Source organism: Sparassis crispa (genome assembly GCF_003851025.1).
Source record: "Sparassis crispa DNA, contig_000000F, whole genome shotgun sequence".
Taxonomy (NCBI): Eukaryota; Fungi; Basidiomycota; class Agaricomycetes; order Polyporales; family Sparassidaceae; genus Sparassis; species Sparassis crispa.
Window position 1 is genome coordinate 2,883,312 of NW_020939747.1, and position 20,170 is coordinate 2,903,481.

The 20,170-nt window shown below is 51.0% G+C and overlaps 6 protein-coding genes across 6 annotated transcripts; 3 read left to right on the forward strand and 3 right to left on the reverse strand.

The window, feature by feature from the left end:
* Positions 1-972: 972 nt before the first annotated feature.
* Positions 973-4,010, forward strand: SCP_0110690 (hypothetical protein; the record flags this gene model as incomplete). Its single annotated transcript, XM_027753298.1, has 4 exons — positions 973-1,749; positions 1,804-3,576; positions 3,633-3,691; positions 3,743-4,010. 4 exons carry the CDS (start codon positions 973-975, stop codon positions 4,008-4,010), a joined length of 2,877 nt encoding a protein of 958 aa, XP_027609099.1.
* Positions 4,011-4,546: 536 nt separating this feature from the next.
* Positions 4,547-6,685, reverse strand: SCP_0110700 (hypothetical protein; the record flags this gene model as incomplete). Its single annotated transcript, XM_027753299.1, has 8 exons — positions 4,547-4,647; positions 4,700-4,786; positions 4,840-5,238; positions 5,288-5,771; positions 5,822-5,887; positions 5,941-6,101; positions 6,293-6,615; positions 6,672-6,685. The coding sequence occupies 8 exons, from the start codon at positions 6,683-6,685 to the stop codon at positions 4,547-4,549; spliced, it is 1,635 nt and encodes a 544-aa protein (XP_027609100.1).
* Positions 6,686-8,511: 1,826 nt separating this feature from the next.
* Positions 8,512-10,886, forward strand: SCP_0110710 (hypothetical protein; the record flags this gene model as incomplete). Its single annotated transcript, XM_027753300.1, has 8 exons — positions 8,512-8,517; positions 8,586-8,670; positions 8,899-8,988; positions 9,053-9,195; positions 9,248-9,383; positions 9,433-9,495; positions 9,548-10,735; positions 10,789-10,886. 8 exons carry the CDS (start codon positions 8,512-8,514, stop codon positions 10,884-10,886), a joined length of 1,809 nt encoding a protein of 602 aa, XP_027609101.1.
* A 588-nt stretch (positions 10,887-11,474) lies between these two features.
* On the reverse strand, positions 11,475-14,750 carry SCP_0110720 (predicted protein; the record flags this gene model as incomplete). Its single annotated transcript, XM_027753301.1, has 4 exons — positions 11,475-11,482; positions 11,532-12,710; positions 12,766-12,992; positions 13,048-14,750. The coding sequence occupies 4 exons, from the start codon at positions 14,748-14,750 to the stop codon at positions 11,475-11,477; spliced, it is 3,117 nt and encodes a 1,038-aa protein (XP_027609102.1).
* Positions 14,751-15,343: 593 nt separating this feature from the next.
* Positions 15,344-16,456, reverse strand: SCP_0110730 (hypothetical protein; the record flags this gene model as incomplete). Its single annotated transcript, XM_027753302.1, has 1 exon — positions 15,344-16,456. The coding sequence occupies one exon, from the start codon at positions 16,454-16,456 to the stop codon at positions 15,344-15,346; it is 1,113 nt and encodes a 370-aa protein (XP_027609103.1).
* A 510-nt stretch (positions 16,457-16,966) lies between these two features.
* Positions 16,967-18,853, forward strand: SCP_0110740 (amino acid transporter; the record flags this gene model as incomplete). Its single annotated transcript, XM_027753303.1, has 11 exons — positions 16,967-17,104; positions 17,153-17,228; positions 17,286-17,393; positions 17,450-17,532; positions 17,579-17,860; positions 17,920-17,935; positions 17,985-17,994; positions 18,050-18,098; positions 18,155-18,315; positions 18,372-18,744; positions 18,800-18,853. 11 exons carry the CDS (start codon positions 16,967-16,969, stop codon positions 18,851-18,853), a joined length of 1,350 nt encoding a protein of 449 aa, XP_027609104.1.
* Positions 18,854-20,170: the final 1,317 nt, after the last annotated feature.

Consider the following 20,170-nt stretch of genomic DNA (forward strand, 5'->3'; position numbering starts at 1 on the left):
CCCCCCAGTCTCGACATGTTCTCGTGGGTTCTCACTCTGGATAATCTATCAGACGGTGTGTTGCCTCTACTACTTACTCTCGCTTTCAATAGTTTCCGGTCCTTGCATTTTTTTGCCGAATGCCTGTCGTTTGGGTCGTATGGCTCCTTCCGCTCGTTGAAGCGTCTAGTTTTATGTCAATCAAGCCTGTTTAGTTCCGGACACTTCACACCTAAGACATAGCACGGTTTCCTCAGAGCTAGATAACAGTAAGACGAGCAGTTCCATGCGACTATAGTAATCGGCGATGGGCATGGAACTTGGACAGGGATCCGGAATGGTGTGATGATCAGATTGAGATGGCAAATGGTACTGATTGTAGCGCTCCGCCCGCGTTTGTATTGAAAGGACAGTCGCGACTGTAGCGGCGGTCGATAGCCGCAAGACCTGAGGAGATCTTGTCGGACAGTGACTCGCGGGACGATATTTGGAAGGAGCTGTGGCTGCTGTATGAAGCTGATCGGTCCTCTGCCGCCAACATCCTGCTCTCTCTCTCTCTCTCCCGCCCCGCTCTCCGCCATCTCCACGCTGCGTCTTGCTGCGTCCGTCCCACAGACAGACGTGCTGGACGCCACCACAGACTGGTCAGGTCGTTTCCGGCGTTGCCCTCTGTTACTGCCTTACCGAAATTGGCGCTCCCGCGCTTCGACCCACCGGAGGAACCATACAAACTGGTCAAGTCCAGGCTGTCCAGGTCTTTCTTTCAGCTTGCCCGTACTCTGGAGTTCCGCGCTCCCTTCTTGGCCCAGCACCATCAACAATAACAGCTGGCATCTTCCGCTAGGCCTAAACCGGCTGCCGCTTTGTTGAACAACAGTACTGCTGAACGGGACATCCTCCTCGGCTAGCGCAAGGCTAGTCGCTGCCCTAACGTGGGCACGACACAAAACGCGTCCTACACGTCTCTCGCTGCTCTGCCGTTGACAGTTCATCATGGAGCTCGACTGGAATACACGGCCCTTATCCATCGTACACAAGTCACGAGAATGGCATCCAATGGGTCCGAACGGTACAGGTCCTTCCGTCTCATCTTCCACTCTCGTAACGCGTCGCCGTTCGACCGTTTTGCACACTCCTCCCGGGCCGCCCCCGAGCCAACCAATACCGAATGTTCCCGCTCTGCCCGCTACGCAGTATGCGACGCATGAAAGGAGATCGACTGATTCCGAGTCTGCACATCACAACGGTACGAGCTCACAGGTACATCCGTATACACGTCCCGCTGCCTCGGCGAATCTCGCCGCGGTCGCTGCGTTCTCACAAGCTCGGCTGGCTGCCGCGTCGAGTTCCACCCCATCATCATCGTACACCGCGTCATCGTCCACAGATAATTTAAATCTGTCCGATTCACCGCCAGTGTCGGTGCTGCGGTCCGTCTATCCCAAGCCATCGTCATCTTCACAGACCGTGGTTCAGGACAGGTCGCTATTGAGCCCACCGGATACGCGTCCGTCTAGCGAACCCAGACCGTCATCGCGACGCGCCTTGACGAAAGCGTTGGAATTGGCTCGTGAAGCAGTGAGGCTTGACTCTACCAATGACGATCCACACGCCGCGGTGGTTGCATATGGGCAAAGCGTGGCATTGTTGAGTGAAGTCATGGCCCGAGTCATGAGGGGGGAAGACGGTGCGGATGGGCAGAAGAGACAGAATGGACGGCGGAGAAGTGTGGTAGCACAAGAGGAGGAAGTGAGACGGCTTAAGTCGATTGTGAGTGATCTTGCTAGCAAGTCATCATTTTTCTGACGCTGGGGGCGCGTCCAGCACGATACATATGCAGACCGCATGAACATCCTTAGTCTGATATACAGCATACCACTACCACCATTCTCACCACCGTCAACTTACACCTCGTCCGTTTCAGCATCCACTGAATCTACGCAGCCGCCTTCCCCCACTTCCCCCACCTCCGAAACGTCCGACGCGCACTCGTTCCCATCCTCGTCATATCGACGAAATTTTGATGGTCTTCGTCCCTCACTCGAGACCGCTAGAGCCGATGATTCGCTAGATGAGGATGGGGACGAAGACGCGATTGGCGTTGCTATTCCCTCGAGCGTCCCTTCATCGTCCTCGCGTGCAGCGCCAATACCTTCGTCCTCAAACACTGGACTACCTCAGTCTGCCCCTCCAGTCCCCACCGCTGGTCCCTCTCCAAACCGACATTCTATTGTGCCTAATTCACGGCCATTACGGCCGCGTGCCTCGTCAACACTGCCGCCTCCTGCGCCTCCACCGACTACCATGCCGCCACCCGCCCCTCCTGTCGCAGAACAAGATGCATCTGTTTCTCAGCTACTGAGGCCTACGGATGTTAATCGAACAAGAGCTGGGTCTGTGAGTCACAAGCGGACAAGTTCAGGCGGTCGGCTTGCGGCTTTGCATGAAGACGTCGAGAGGCGTGAAGAGACTTCGACAGAGCTCACTCCGACTACTTCTCACCCTCAGGAATCAAAATCGAGGAATGCACTACTGCCTGCTCAACATGATCACCCGCTACCCCCTCTTCCTTCACCATCCCTACCCGAGACAGCAATAACTCCACGTAATCCTGTTGCAGCCGCTACTCCTTCCGAGCCGTCATCAGCTCATTACCCGGCACCCTTCACAACACCGCGGCCAAGAGGGGACCCATCGTTCTCCGCGCACTCGGATATGGCGACACCGACGAACAAGCCCCCACTTATCAACACGTCGCCGTTACTGGGCACGATATCACAACGTCGCACCAAGGCTTCCGCACCTCCTTCGACAGGTCCATCTTCTCCCACGGACTCGACAACCTCCGCCGCGTCCGTGCCTGCCATGAGACTAAATGCACTACCTGCGAGTACCGTGTCAAGTCTCGCCATCGTAGGACGAAATCGAGCTTCATCACAACCGGGCCGACGACCTTCGGTAGTGAACACAGGGCCTCACGGGTTTCCTACGGCTGTGGGGGCGGTGAACGGCGGGCCCGTTCCACGCAAAGCCTCAATACCGTCGCGGCTTAATCCCAATGTGGCACCTTCGATAACGGTGAATACTGCGCTGCTGTCGCCGCCATTGACAACAGCAGCAATGATGCCGCTCGTTCCCCCTCCACCGATACCATACGGAAACATACCCACCGCGCCGTTATCTCCCCTGCCGTCTCTGGCGCCTCCTGACCCACTGCGAAAACCCTACCATATGATGACTCTGCTGCGACAGACGATGACGTCCAAGACCGGTGGATATGTCACCCGACGTTTGCATGTTCCGCAGGAGGTATGGTCACAAGGCGGGGCGAAGCTCACCAATATTCCAGAGAAAATCCGTGTGGTCGAGGTACTCTGTTCTGCGCTTGAAGAGGTGCACAACTGCAGCGTGGAGTATTTCGGCGCAGGGAACGTGAGCAGCGGGATGGTCATGGGCATCGGGAGTATCGGGCGCAAGGAGGGCGAGGCATGGGCGGCTAAGCTAGAGGAGTTCTCCAACGTGTGCGACGGTGTCGTGAGCAACTTCGGGAAGAAGCTAGGGGTCGGAGAGGGCTTCGTCACGAAGAAGAGCAGCGGCGTAAGCATCGATTTTCCGCATGCTGCTGAATCGCGTACTGACCCCCGGCATCAAAGGTGACTTCATGGGGCGGAAAGCTCACGCGGCAGTTCGACAAATTCACCAACGGGAAGAAGTGCGTTCTGCGATAGCATTTATAGATGTAGATGCTAATATGCAGCCCTAGCTTGGACTCTCCTGCCATCTACGTCCAAGGCTTGTCGAAGCTCTTCCACCAAGCACTCATTCTCGACGAACACACCAAAGCAGCTCTATCACACCCCATGGCGCCTTTGTACGCGGGTTTCCCCATCGATGTCCGCACTGCCCTTGAGATGAAGCTCAGGCGCGCGTCAGAGTTCTTTGCCAAGGTCGTGCTCACCTTTGTAATCCGTGATATGGCGCTACTTCTTGACAAGTATGTGAAGAAGTGCGAAAAGTGGCTCGCCGAGTAGCCTGTACTGGGACTGTTCATTTCATTCATCTCTTGTATACATTCATTGTGCGCGCAACTCAACCTGTGACAGTCATGGAATCCAATGCATTGTAATTTTATGCTTCAGGATTAGATCCCATATCTGTGTTACCCCTCTACTCTGATGTTCTTCTCGCTCCGTCCTTTCGTCCTTCACCTTGGGTCTGTCTTCGGTTTTGTCCGTCCATCTCGTGTCATCTCATCTTGCCCAATCTTCTATGTGCAATTGGGCTTTGCGTTGCGTAATTCAACCTACAGTGTACAAACTTACTTAGTTGCTTACTTGTATATATCCGCGAGCGGATTGAACATATGCGCATGGAAACAGCAACGGAGAGGATACAAGTTAAAGAGTGGACGAATCATGACTACAGTGAATGAATGGATGAATGAATGGGGTCCCTAGGCGAGGGTTACAGTTACAGAACCGCAATGTCAGGTCTGTTTAAATAATGGTAAGAGTACAAGCTCCAGAGAATACTCAATAATTAAATGAATAGAAACCGACACCGGACGTCAAATCAAGCCGGGAAGGATTGAAGAGATAGGAGGCAAATATTGAGGTTCGGGTGTTGGCTGCTTGCCACGCAATCGACTGATAACCCGGAGGCGCAGGACTGAAAATGCAAATCGTAACGTATGAAGACCCATTGAACATGGTGTGCTCACTATAGTCATGACGTGTACTCTCATCCGCAAATTCTTCGTCGTCTGAATCTTGAAGAGGGTCCGTCGTCATCACCACTTGCCATGCATCTGTATGAAGCATGATGAATCAAGATTGATCCGTTGCTGAATCCTTGACTCACGATCTAGCATGCTGTGTGGGGGACCGACAGGTCGAGGTGCGGCTGGCATAGCATAACTCGGAACGTAGGAAGGAGTGACGTAAGGGGGAGAACGATAGGTGAAAGGAGTGGAGGACGGGTGCACATATCTCGGTTGACCAGCGTATGGTTCCTGCACAATATGGTGTGCCGGTCTCTCTCGCTGCCTGCGCATGCGTGTGCGTACGGGCTTCCCGTCAGTCGAGCGCTGAGGCTCGGGACACGATAATTGCCGAGGATATGGGTCGGCCAGGGCGCGTGTCGGTAGTAAGGGCTCCGAGGCGTGTGCCATATGCAGCGGACGTTGGGGGCCGAGGAAAAGAGATCGTTGGAGATGCACCTCGGGCAGAACAAATTCCAGATGATGGGGTGTAGAGACCACTTTGGGGAGAAATGAGTCGACATGTGCTACACGACTCATGGCACGTACCTCCTGATACAAATCCATTCTCGCGAGGCATCGCGAGACTTGCTGAGACAGCCTCTCGCTCCATCAGAGCATTCGTCAGTGTATCGGGAGCATCATTCTTCCTGCGTCTCGTTCGTACCCTTCCCGCCGCGCCCTTAGCATCGGATTTTCTGCCATCTTGGCCTTTGTCCTGCTCTTTATTTGCCTTGTTATCAACGAATACTTTCCGCCGTACCGTCATCCTCTCTGCCAAGTCCCTTTCTTCAGGTGTGTCGATGTTTTCAAGAGCGGCTTCTTCGGGAGTCAGAGTAACTAGCGTAGGAATACGCCCAATGTTCTTATCTGAATATGCATCGGAGAATGGATTGCAGGAGGATGCCTCATGGTAATGGTAACATAGCCAAAGAAATGCACGTGCGCGTGAATCCGATGAGACATGAACAGGAGTGAATAGGTCCAGAAAGTCGTAAGGCAAATGTGGATCGAAATGTGCCTTGGCAATTGACTGATGCTGTCCCTGAGTATTTAAAACGTGACAAGGTGCAAACCACGTACTGCAGCATGGTTAGCAAATATGAATATGATATTCACAATGCTAGTAGGCGGCACTTCTCCTGCCTCCTAAGAACCTCTGGGATAAGCCATTACGCGACACTCTACAAGACATCACTCACAGATCGAGAAAGCACTTCGGAAGGTGTCAAAAGATTCTTCTCCCGTAGACACGACTTTAAAAGGTTCTTGATACGCGGAGCGTCCTGAAGATTACCGTCCGCCTTTTGTAAGGCTGGGACAGGATGATATGTCCTCAGTGCGGTCCGCATTTCGATAAAGACTGGACGAAAGTAAGGGAGTATCAGCCTTGAGAGCCATACCAAAGCGACATATCAGACCAAATTATGCGAGCTGCCACAGAAAGTAAAAAATCGGCCAAAGTTATCCGTAGCAGACCGGTGTGTATTTACTCGATCAAATTCGTATCGGACGATGCTCCGGTAGACGCATGAGCAGCATACGCGTACTTACAAGCCATGGTGGTGTTGATCCTGCCGACATTCGAGAGAAGTGACAACTTCCCGAATTCGTCTCCAAATTGTGGCGTCTGCCTCATCTTCGTCTTGGAGGTCTTCGAGCAGCCCTCCGCGTTGACTAAGCAATTGACGTAGAGATCGCGAAATGTTACTTTCGTCCGGGCAGGTCCACCGCTAAGTGTCGGATAGGGGTCCGTAAACACGGCAAGGGAGTTGTTGAATATATGGTGAAGCAAGTCATACTGGAGATCTGTCCGAGTTAACGGCTCTCCGTCTGCATGCTTGACAGCGAAATTCTTTCGGTGCGGTCCCTGAGGGCTGCAGAGACGTCAGACGACCGACGGACCACTTAAATATTTCGGATGCAAACATACGCAGAATTCGGCATGTGAAGGGTGAGTGACAAGGTGAGCTTGAGTGGCTCCAGCCGAGTCAGACTCGACTTCAGGAGGAGTTGCGGGGTTCGCGAGCCAGCCACGGCAGGCCCCGATGGAATCTGGTAGCCTGCAGGCTACGATCCTTCTGTGGATCACGGCGTCTTTTTACCCACCATTCTTATAGCATTCTGCAGTGCATTTCTCAGACGCAAAGACAATGTACAGAAGCCTTCGCGGAAACTGAATTGGTCGTCCTCAGATGCTGTCTCGTTTGGAGCCTTCTGGCTCCATGAACTATGTCATACGTGACTCCGGCGCAGGACCGGCTGTCTCCTATACTCGCCTCGTCTCGACGGGTTGCAGTGATCCTTGAACTTGCCTTGATCATGTCGAAGGAAATGTTGAAGCAGGAAGCTCTTCTTGGGAGCCTGGCTTCCATCTGAACTTTGGACAGTCTGCGTACACCCTTTAGTAATTGGTGCGTGCATGCTCAGGTTGTCCTCATTGGCGATGCTCCTCATGGAACCTATGAATTTTATGCCCCCAGTGCGCCAATTTAACAAAACTCCTCATTGAAGATAAGGGCTTCACCGCTATGGCAGCGGAAGCAGACTGATCGGATGCCTTCAGAGTCAACAGGTGAGCCGCATTATTGAATGACAACCACAGAGACAAGAAATTGCTAATTGCTGAGCATGAACAGGTACATCCATGGTGGTGCCATCAGGGATGGTAATATCAAGTTGGCACATGATTCCCTTAGTGACTTTTAGAGGCAAATCATGAAACATCTTACCTCAGAATTTACAACCTCATGTTCAAAGGTTTTCCAAACATCAGGAAAACCCAACTTTTTCCTAGGGACTTATTCAGACTTTTTGGTCTGGCAACCCTTATTTAAGGCCATAAGTGTTCAAATAAGTCTCAATAAGTCTAATTTCAGACATTCAGGGAATATAGCTTAAGCCCTTTTTGTCCTTATTATCCTTAAATAAGAACTATACAGTTATCAACAGGTGAGTTTGCTGAATTACCTTTTGTTGCAGGCTCAGACATTGTTACACCTCTTTGTTCCTCTAAATTTTAGTCTCATCTTGTTCAGTAGCTTCAAATGTACAAAATCTTCCCCATATATTCTATCTGAATTGACTCTGATGGTGCAGGAGCTTGTGTTCCTTTGCAGGGTGTAACCCAGACTTAGGGTTTCAGCCCTAAATGATGCAGTTATACACCCTTCATCAGGAAGACCCCACTTTCTCTTATGGACTTATTTAGACTTTTGGGTCTGACAACCCTTATTTAAGGCCATAAGTGTTCAAATAAGTCAAATTTCAGACACTCAGGGAATATGCCTTAGGCCCTTTTTGTCCTTATGTCCTTAAATAAGGACCATAAGTCCATTTAAGTTATTTAAGTGCCCGTTTAAGGAAAAGTTGGGTTTTCCTGATGCTTGGTCTGAGGATAGTCCCTTCAATTCTTTATCAAACTCCTTGAAACTGAAAAAGAGAATAGCTGATACATATTAGAAAACTTCTGTCTACTCAGAATTTTTGTTACGGGCTGTAGCCACAGACAACATAATTTTTTTGGTTTTGGTGTATAGCTCAGCAGATAATTGTTAGTCCATATAAGGACAAAAAGGGCCTAAGCCACATTACATTAGTGTCTGAATTGTGACACTTGGCCATTTCCTCGGGTTCCTTGCAACTCAGTACTCAACAGTTTACATCTTACGTAGAGACGGTATAGCCTCTACATCACCGTCACGGACTTCGCATGCCATTGGGTTTGTTGAAGATAATCTTTGTGTAACAAATCCTCCAGTAGACATGTCATCATGATGGTTGTCCACGAGTACATGGAAATGAATCCATGATGCTAGTAGAACATCTTGACAGGATTCCTGCCTAGCACTGCCTGATCAAGATCTTGTCGTCCTTATCCTGTGAATATGATGCAGCCAAACGGCCATTGACTGGTCTACTACCCGAACGTGGTGCGTTCATTGCCTCTCTCTTTCGCCTTTTGCGTCGGTTTCTCCTTCTTGCTCCCTGTGCGGGATGCTGGGCATATCCACTGGGTGACCCTTTCTAAATGTCTTTCGTTCTTCGTTTTGTGCTGTCAATTGTGTTGGTTGCACAACTTTTTGTTTTTCTTCAAGCCGCTGGCGTGCTCAAGAATATCACGGTTGGGCTCACCAATCCCTCTGTTATATTTTCTGCAGGATGGAGCTTTGTGCGGTCTCCATCCATTAGCGATGGTGTATACGCATTCGCAGGTGGCTTCGGAGAAGAGGTGCAGGTGGTCCTTCCAGGTTAGTAAAGTATTTATATTCTATTAGTGCCCTCACAACGTATCTGACTCGGAGACATCTTTAGCGAATACGATATCAGTGTATTATCTTACCTTCAAGCAGCGTGGAGGGGCGTTGTATGTTGCGTGCCTTGACAATGAAGGTGCCGGCACGCGGTTCATGGGGGTAGATGTCCACCAACCGAACGTGGATGACGATCAGGTTCTGGTGCGTATTCAAACCGTACAGTTCTGGGTGGTTCAATCTTATGACGACACAGAGTGTTTTGTTATGCTTCGCAAATCTTAGTCCCACAATCCGTCACACACTGACTGTGGTTAACCTTCAAAATTTGGACTTTGAAGGCATCAGTCAGATTACGTTCTACTCGCTCATCGTTACGGTGTTGGACGATGGTGAATATTCTTGTGCTGCACTTGAAAAGTACTGATCGCCTGTTCTTAGTCGGTACTTCATCAATTGCTTCAATAAGGTTGACCTCTGTACCTGCAAGCACTTCCTCTGTCGGTGGGTAGCACATAAGATATGGTGTGGTCATGTTCGTTAACTATCTTACTAGGCACAACGGGAACGTCAATGGCTCCAACTTCTACAGTTCTCGGACCCAGGAATTCCGCACCCACGAGTTCAGGAGCGTCTACAGGTCCCCACACTAGTGTACTTGTAAGCGGTACCTCATCGCCGTCGGCTTCTGGTACTGCAAGCTGTGCACCGTCTCTGAGTCCGAGCAGTGCCAGCGCAACCCTTGGCTCGGCGCAACCCATTAGCTCTGGCATTACGAGTTCCCTCCCGTTGTCCACGACCGCTCCCACTAGCTGGTCGGGTACGGGCACAGTGTTCGGTCCCACTTCAAGGTCGCGCAATTCGTCAAGTAGATCTACTGCACCCTGTGAACCCACGTCTTCTGCTTCGATTGCAAGTGGGATTCCACGGAGCACAGTGAGCGGCATGAGCTTGAGTGGGACGTTGAGTTCCGTTCAACCCACTGGTTCAGCATCGGCCACTTCTGTCTCTTCTTCCGGCGCATCTGTCACTCCTCAAGCAACCTCCTCCAGTTCTGTTCCTGTGTCAATTTCCGTTCCTGCGTCGACATCGAGTGGAGCGCCAACTTTGAACCCCTGTGCAAGTCTGAGTTTGAGTCGAGTCAGCTCGAGTCCTGCAGCGGGTTCGTATCCTGTGTCAAGAACAGGTGCAGCGTCGCTTTCTTCTGCACCCGTGACTTCCGCGGAATGTTCAACTGTGTCATCGTCTTGGCAAGCTGCCTCATCTTCTAAACCAGGATTGACGATTTCATCCCCATCCCCATTTACCGCGTCCTTCATATCATCCCCGGGCATTTCAAGTTCACCGATAATCAGCTCCTCGTTCAATATCACTCGAGCGCCACCCGTATCTTCCCTGTCGTCTGCACCAAGAACCCCACCTCCAGCATCCTCGTCGTCACCTTCTCCTACCGCAACTCCTACGTCGGGTCTATCCACCCCCTTGGTTGTAGTCGTTTCCGTCCTCTCCGGGTTCGCCGTGCTGTCACTCCTGTTCGGTGTCGTCGTACTTCTGTTGCGCGCTCGGAGGCGACAGATGCGTGCAGATATTGAGAGTCCGAGAGGTCTCGGACTGATTAAAGAAGTAAGCGCGCCATATGTCGTCGCTGATCCCATGCCGTCTCGCCCTCGCAATCCGTACGAGGACAGTGTGGCGCCTACGATACCATTAGATTATCCAGGCAGCCACCTTCCGCCGCAATCTCGTGAGTATCTCTGGGCGTTTTGAGAGCTCGTCTGCTGATTCATATCCAACTAGCACCTCCTGTACCTCCGAGAAGTCCGTTGCAGCAAACCTGGACAGGGGGCAGGACCTCTGTGTGGGTGGCTGGGATACCACGGACAGCGCCGCCCTAGCTGTTGAACGGAGTCGTTTATGTCGCTGCAACCGATGTTGTACGCTTTTTGAATTCTGAACATATTCTTGTGGTACTGTGAGATATCCATAGCTGTGCTGGTTACTCGTCCGATATCTTGCTCTCCGTGACTGTGGATCAAGTTAGCTGTTGTTACTCAAACATCTGTTATTGTTATTTGATACTCATACGGAAGATATGTGGAATGCGCTCCCATGCGGGATATATTAGACATGTCCTGCAGCGAAATAGTGGTACCTGGCTTACCGTACGAAAACAATTCAGGTTGACGTGATGAAATGTCTCACTGAGTAAGCTGCGAATGCGTTTGTATGCAATTGGGTTTACAGGAAGAGGCTCTGCGGAGCCAGGAAGGTATCGCCACTAGTGAGTACACGATTAGAACCTGTGGGTATAAAATTCCATGATTAATCCGACGTGGCGACAATGCAGTGAATAATGATGTGAAGATACAACGAACGGGAAGCGGGTGGAGTGAATGAAGGGATAGAAAGGTATATATGCAAAACTGAACCAAGTAATCCAACAACAACGAAAATAACAGCGGAGATAACAAATGTCGGAATAATCAATCGTCTATCCGAGCAATCAGTACTTATACAACGAGAATTACAACACCACTCACAGTCTCGCCAGTAACCACAGATTTGTTCGAGCACATCGACCACGAGCCCGCTTTTATACATCAGTGCATGGTCGGCATCTTTGACAACCTCAACCTTGCACTTTTCGGGGCCCATGGCACTCTCCATCCATCGTACAGCATTCTCAGCAATCCTCTCATCCTTGTCGCCGAACCATATACGGACCGTGTGCGGATACGCGCTGTAAGAAAAACCCCACGGCTGACGGTCGTGGTTCAGTATTTGCAATAGATCTGAGTGGGTGCCCTTCGATGACTCTGCGTGCGAAGCGGCAATGAGAGCATTGCCCAAAGCTGCCTGGAAATTCGCGGAGGTAGGCACATTGCTAGGAGATGGACTCGATGGGAAGTGGGTCGACGACTCCGTGGCGCCGAACGAGATCGATCGACGGCGGTTGGTTCGAGAATACATCGAATGATCATCCGCAGAGAGGTCGAACGACGCGGGAGTGCTCTTGAAGGGCGAACCTTTCATCGTCGAAGGGGATGACGACGCTTTCAATCTTGGAGAAGCTGCCCAATCAAGATCATCAAGGCCCAGTCCTACGTCAGTACTGGGCGGAGGCGGTAGTGAAGGAGCTTGAGAGGGTTGACATGTCGCTCTTGAGAAAGAAGGTCTCGACTTGCTTCGAAGTGAACCCATTGAACGTAATGCCTTCAATTTATTCCCGCGACCGGTGCCAGAAGCCTTCTCCTCTGGGGGAGTCTGCGGCTGCGGCGAGGACTGCGAGCTCTTCAATCTCCCAAGAAATCCGCGCGACGGCTTCCTTTTAGGAGATTTAGTGTCACTGTTAGTGCGAGTGCGCTGGGAATTGATGCTTCGCCGCTCCAATGTGCTCCGACTCTCGAAGCGCCCTTCAAAGTCGCACAAATCATCATACTCACTGAACGCACCGGACGACATGCTGGGACGGGGCTCGCTTTCCTGTTTGGACGATAAAAGTGTCGCTGCCGCATTAGCAGGCGTGGACGTCGCGCTGGTGGGAGTACGCGGAGGTCGAGCTGTTGAAGGTGTGGGAGGGGCAGACTTGGCGTCAAAGCCTATACCTTCGAAAACGAACGTAGGGGGTTTGCCAATCATCCATGCCTGTACCTTCCACTCCGCCGCTTGCGCAGTTTTCAGGATGCCGTTTGGCACGTACTTCAGCCACCTGTATCCGGCTATTATGTACTCCATGTCAATATTGAGACCACCATGTTATCTTGTTCGGCTTACCTCCTTCGCCACCTCCTACCCAGGGAGCTAACAAACATATGTCGCCCCGAATACGCTCCGGATACTTATTGGCGAAGGCGAGTGCGTACGGTGCACCGGCAGAGTGAGCCATGACACTGCATTGATCAATATGCATTTGATCAAGGACCTCCTCCACTACCGACGCCCACTCAGGAATACCTCTCGTTGACTTTGATCTCGGCGTGTCAGTACGCCCCAGACCCCATCTATATTTCAGGAATAAATTAGGGAGGAATGCATGGTGCATGTGAGTGCACGAACCGATCAATGGTGATGAGCCTAATCCCTAAGCATTCCGCCATCTCATCGTAAAGGCCCATGATATGGCGTACACATCCTAACCCCAGAAATACAACGATAGGATAACCAGTCGCACTGCCCAAGTCAGATAGGCTGACGTTGAGCGGGGCCTCCCGTGAAGCATGGGGACGACGCGTCAGGGTAAGAAGCGTAGTCAATCGAGCTGAACGCAAATACTGCGCAATTGTCTGGGACGGAGAGTTGGTTGGAACCTTGGTCAGTCCTCGTAAATCGAGCGCAGGAAGTGGTGGCTGGTCGGATAACGTAGAATAAGAGAAGACGGAGGATTCTCTGCGGCCTTCTGAGCGAGGGGAACATAGACTTCGCGTGTTGTCTGAAATGATGGATGTGATCTGGTGATGTTGGAACGACCGTGGACGTTGTAGCCCGCTGGGGGATATGGACGACCTCTTCTGGTTATGGATGGTCCGCCTGACTTCTTCTGCTATAGTATCGATAGACGATCGAGATATAATATCTCCTTCGTCTTCAGTCCGCTGAGGCTCTGTGTCCAGCTCCTCCGCTTCATGAACGGTTGTATGGCCCTGACTCTGACAGAACGAGGTTCTGCGGGAACGCGTCTGCTGTGAGGGTGGTGCATGCGTCCGTATGATCTCGGATATTGAAGGTGCAACAGTCTTTGTAACCGAAGATGCCGTACTGGGACGTGCTAAAACAGAAAAGTCTGCGGTGGTAGTGACAGAAGGAGTACGGGATGAACCGGGCCGACGTTTTCTGTGCTGGCTGGGTCGCTTTGCCGAAGGTGACCTTGGCTTATCATCGTCCTCATCCGAATCGGGGGATTTCGTGCGAGACGAAAGAGGAGCCTTCCCAAGAATCACTCCAGGAGGAGGGGTAGGTAACGGTGGGTGGTAGAGAGGGTGATACCCCGACTTCGACAATTTTCGACCAGACATTCCGCCCATTCCCATGAAGTGATCATCGACGCCGAAGTGACTATGATGATTCATACCATCTACCAGCGCGTCCATCGTCTCTACTCCAGAAACTGGTGCGGCGACCATCACAGGGATAGAAAACACTGGGTCCCGAAAAGACAAGTCGTCGACCGGAGTTTGCGGAGCATCCTCGTACTGACTCAACACAGACGAAGCAGAATCCAGGATAGAATATTTCAACGGCCTGTTCGTGATGAGAGGTGACTCCCAATCCTGCCTGTGCGAAGGACCTGTGTTTGAGCGGACCCTCCAGCGATGCATGGAGTGACTACCTCTGGAAGGTGACGGCTCGTCCACAACACTCGGAAATATGTACGATTCCTGCTCCACTGGCTGCTCCCTCCGCTTTTCGTGGTGATATCGTTCCTTGGCTTTGCGACCAGTGTGGGAAGGCTCGTCGTGGGTATGGGTGCTGCTCCTGGAGAACTTCCGGCCGTGTGCAAGTTCGGTAGGTCGAGAGAACGCTGGCTTCGACGGGTCTTCGTATCCATGATAGGCGGATGGCGACGCGGATTTCGATCCGGAAGGAGAGCGCGAGGGATTTGATGTCGTGGATGAGTGTGGGATGTCCACAGTAAAAGACTTCTTTCTCAAGGATAGAAAGGACAACTTCCTGGCGGGTTTTCGTTGCGACTGAGGAGCAGTCATAGTCGGATCGAAACCAGGGAGCACAGAGGGAGGCGCGCGGGTCATTAAGGCAGCCATGTAGTGAATGTGGTATATTTTCCAGGTCTAGAGAGCGGGTGGTTGTGACAAATGAGTGAGCCAGACACGTACCCGAGGACCCTCAGAGACAGCTGCGAGACGTGTTCCAGCTGGGCCGACGTCGTCCAAAGCGCCGTCAGATAAGCTGTTGTCGACGAGAGCAACTCGATGCGATGCGTCGAGAGAGGATCTTGATCCGACTCAAAAGGTTTGTGGGCGCTTGTTCTGTATCCGGCGCCGATGAGACAGCACTACGGTACTGCTACCGTCTTTTGTGCGAGCACGCATCGGTTTCTGTCTTCTCTGAGGAAGTAAAGACATATTATTCCACGCGACAATATGTACAGCCCCGCAGGCATATGTATTTGAACGCGGACTAAGACGACGTCAAAAGATGATTTGGAGGAATAAATGTGTGCAACCCTGACGGAAACGAATAAGTAAGCATGAATCTGTTCTGTCGTCAAGACAACATTGGGGCAGCAAATCGATATCAACATCGGGTGGAATAGAAATAGCTTATATACACCGCAAGTTCGTCAGCTGAGCCTGACCGCAATATCTGGAAAGCGCACCTACTTCGACTCCGGGATTCAACAGCAAAAAACTATGTTGCGAGCCGAGCAAGCAACTTGTACGTGTCGGATCATATCGTCCGACCAGTACAAAAAAGGTGGTGATGTGGTGCAATGTGGTGTCCTGAGTGCACGTAATGCGGGTAGGGTGTCGGACGCCAACCATGATGCCCAATCTGTCGAGGATATTCGTACGAGGTGGCCAAGAACAGTGAGCTCCTCGAGATTTCTACAACATAGGGCGATGTCGTCTAGGCTCTGAGGAGTGACATCCAGACCCGACAGTAAGAGCTGCCGCAGGGAGTGACGGGGAGGGGATTCGTGGTCGAAGATGGCCCCGTGGCCGTGTGTATCACGGACTTCGTAGCGAAGGGTCTCCAAATTGACACAACGCTGAATCATGCAGCGGATATGGTAATCGTTGCCGACTGCAGACTTGGCGCGTACACCTAAAGTGCGCAATGTGTACCAGGGACCCTGGCACAAGTCGACAAGAAGGTTGCCCGTAATGTCCACATTCTCGAGGTATAACTCTGTCAATGGCATGGGATATGATGTTGGCAAGGGGGGGACTGTGAATTCAACGCAGGACAGCCTGAGGGTGCGAAGGGATGTGAATTTTGATGCCAGTATTCCATCCCATAAGAGGGGAGGGCCGCTGAAAAGACAGAAGGTACGAAGTGCGCTTCCGTCAATGCACAAATCGACGATGGTGTTTGAACTGGTGACAGCGTCGATAAATCTCTCTGCCGACACGGCAAGTGCTCCTCCTAGCTTCACAGAACGTATCCCCTGCAACCCCAGGATGAACCTGACATGCGCCATCATTTTCTCGATGATACCATGACAAACGGTGTCGTCCGGTACGGGACAGAGGTCGACACCCTGTACAAACGACCGTAAACTTGGATTCTCGGTCAGGGCCCTGACGAACAGATAACAAGCACGAAACGTTGAGAGGATTGGGCGGGTGTAAAGGCACTTCCTGACCGGAGCCACCCAAGCGGATGAAACGACTGCAAGACGTTGGAAATCTCGTGGCCACCAATGGTCGTTGTTCTCTAAGATGATAGGGATGAGGTCGTCCACGATACGGGGAGGCCTGACATCAGCGACGGAAGGGCTCTGCATGATGGGACGCTGGAAATCAAGCACACCAGAGGTCGGCACCCATATATCTGAGAAGGTGTCAGTGGAGCCATAAATGTACGTACACGAACATCTTATGCCAACCCGGAAGTGGTACAGTACATGCACGTCAGCTGCCAGGAGTTGTCAATGGTTAACGTTAAGTAGTGCACTCAGTCAACTAGTCACTAGTCACGGCTTGCCAGTGAGTGGCGCTGGACTAACGAAACATGGCCTGCTGGAAAAGGCAATTCAAGAATTGCGCAAGTACTATCACACATATCCGGCGCCTATGTCTATCGCACTTACGTTCAGCATTATCTCGGATTGCGATCAGGAACCCTCGACCTATATACTTCATTCGCGTGATGCCTTCTGCATGCTAAGACTTTGGGCTATCGGTGCAGATAAGGCACCAAAAACAAATAAGAAGCCCCCCACGGTTTTTGTTGGAATGGTCGTGCTCTGGTACCCACCATCTTCTCTGTCCAAGCCTCAGGTGAGATTTCAAAGATGTCCGCCGCCTTGGAGGAGAAGATATCTTCAGAGAACGAGTCTCAGTCGAAGCACCTTGCCAGTGTGCTTGCAGAGCAAGACGTGTTTAGCGACGACGAGTCCCATGATATTCGGTACAAGACTCTCAGTTGGCAGGTATGTGACTATCAGCTTCCAGTGACCGATGACAACTTATGTGCTTAGTTCGTCTGTATGCTGATGATTGCTGAAATAGTCAGTAATGGAATGTTATCGCTGCCCAATGCTATGGCTGTTGTCGGTAAGCAGTGCCGTGCACGATATATACGTAGAGGCTTCCAGCTAACATAGTCCCCAGGTATCGTCCCTTCGCTCATCCTGACGATCTTTCTGGGAATATTCGGTCTTTTTACCGCCAAACTACTAATAGATTTTAAGCTCAATCATCCGAACGTGCATAATATGGGTACGATGCTGAGATCTCGTACAGTGTTGATTTATATCTTGATATACATGACGCAGGGGATGCTGGACACATTATCTTCGGTTCAGTGGGCCGGGAAGTTCTGTCACTGGGCACTATAATCTTTGCGATTTTTGGCACTGTCAGTAATCACTGGTCTTAAATCTCCTTTACTTATCGTGATGCAGGGGTCTGAGCTACTGTCCGGTCAACAAGCTCTGTCTCTCCTCTCGAACAACGGGCTCTGCGCCGTGATCCTGCTATTGATATTCTCAGTCGCGACATTCCTCATCTCACTTCCGCGCACTTTGGGACGCCTTAGTTGGCTTGGTCTTTTCAGCGTGATCCTGATCACCTTATGTGGGATCTTGGGTATGATTGGTGCAGGAGTGGACCCTTTGCCAGGCCGCATCATCTCTGCCGCTATTCCATCTAATTTTTACGACGCATTCCTGGCAGTCACTAGTCCGGTATGATAAGGCGATATTGCCCTCGAGTTGATTCCTAACCTCCATTTGCCCTTTCATAGGTATTCGCATACGCAGGTAAAGTCCCCCTGTAATACGTGTTTATCTCTGCTCACTACCGTTGTAGGCCATTTTATGTGCGCAACAATGTGTACCGTTCCAGACGGCTCCATGCTTAGCTCACTCACGTAGGTTCTTCATCCTCATCTCCGAGATGAGCAGACCGCAGGACGCTATGAAGGTTTATCAGTTCCTAATTACCGCTTGCGCATCACCTTAACTCATAGTTTATGTCAGGCTGCCTGGTGTCTCCAAGTTTTTGCCACCATTTACTACGCTGTGTTCAGTGTAGTCGTCTACGTATATATCGGAAGCACCGTGGCATCACCCGCCCTGTTGTCTTTGTCTCCGATCTGGGGAAAGATCGCATTTGGCGTTGGAATGGGCAACTTCCTCATGTACGATCTCGCGTTTACTTCGTGCACTGCTAACAACGTTAACGATTTCATTTCAGTTCTGGGGCAATTTATTCGCACACTGCCGCGAAGTTGATTTTTGTCCGCTTTTTTAGACGGTCACGACACATTTATTCTCACACAGTCCTCGGCTGGTCCATCTGGATCTTCCTCTGCTTTGCAGCTACGGCCATCGCATTTCTGCTAGCCACTGCCGTGCCCATCTTCTCTGACTTGGTTGGTATTTCGGCTTCTGTGTTCGCTTCCTGGTACACGTACGGTATTGCTGGATTCTTCTGGTTGCATGACACGTACCATTTGAAGGGCGGCAAGGAGGCTTTGAAACGGAAGTGGGTGGGAACCACTCTTGCTGTCCTGACTGTTCTGGCTGGGGCATTCATCTGTGTTGCGGGCACCTATGTCTCTATCAAAGTGAGCAGACTTTTTTGTTCTTACACTGGCATCTTACCGATGTCTCTCACTCCAGTTGATTGTAGAGGCGTATGCTGGTGGCCTTGTTGGAAGACCATTTACATGCTAGAAAACAATGTAGACGTTCATTATTGATGTACTGTAGCTGTAAGTTCCTCGTGCATTGATGCGATTACGCTTTGTTTAGATGTGAGGTTGAGATAGATGTAACTATTGGACGTGCGCGTGAGGTTGAAATCGCTTTGTTACTCGCTTTGTTGTCGGGCACATTCCGGCGGATGCCGTCGACGAAATGACACAGAACGCCCACAAGCGAGTACTGTAGTGAAACGCCCTTAGGTTCACGGCCTGTGACCTGTGACATGTTTTCCTCCTCAGTTCACAGTTCACAGGGTAGGAGTGACCTGTGACTCAAGTTCAGTTCAGAGGCGCCGCAGGCGCCCGCCGACGGTCCGCCATGCCTGGTGCTGTGAGCGCCGGTGACACCCTCTTTTGCTTCCAGTTCACAGAGGACCCCTGAATATTGGGGAGGATGCCGTTTCGCAATCCGGACGAAATGCGAGCAAAAAAATGGCCTATGCCATGTCTAATCCGGACAATTTGGGGGGTCAAGACCTCGCATGCTGGAACATGTCTCCGGACATTTTGGACAGACCATAGCCCATGCTAGTTTTTTATCCGGACAAACTCTGCCCGTGTCCGTGTCAACGGCTCATCAGCAGAGGTCAAAATGAAGGAATGGCACTCTATGAGCACCAGGACCACTAAATGGCCTCCGTTAGGCTTCTGGCGGGCGGGATTTAGGAAAATAAGCCATTTTGGAGGTATTTTGAGCCAATTTTGGACGGTTGTACCGGATCAAGCGCCCAAAAAAGTCCGGACAGATTTCGAAAAAATGGCCCGAGGCCGTGTTTAATCCGGACATTTTCGCCAAAATTTGGAAATTTTTACCGGATATTTTTGGGTCGATTTTCGGAATTTGTGAAACGGCACCCATATTCAGGGGGTCCTGTTCACAGACACCCGTGACATGCTACAAATGCTTAAGCGAGTTCAGTTCACGAGGCCTGTGACGCTCAGTAAAAACTGGAAGTCAATTAAAGTCTGGTATTGTCGGGCTGAAGTCAATCAGATTCAAAATTTTGGCACCATGGTCAGGTAAAGTCCAGAGAAGTCTGTTTACAGTCACCAAACTCATCATGCCAAGAAATTATGTGATCAAATGCCATCAAATCCTAGTCTGTAAAAGTCAGGCACCACAGTTGATTATCTCAAAATACATGGCATTCTGAAGCTCATATGTTGCTTTTTTCTGCACTGAGGGGTTGGAACATAACTGTACAGACATGGTCTAAACTATATGAGGTCATGCACTATAAGAAAACCATAAGAATAGTCACAAGTAGTCATTAATAGTCAAATTCGC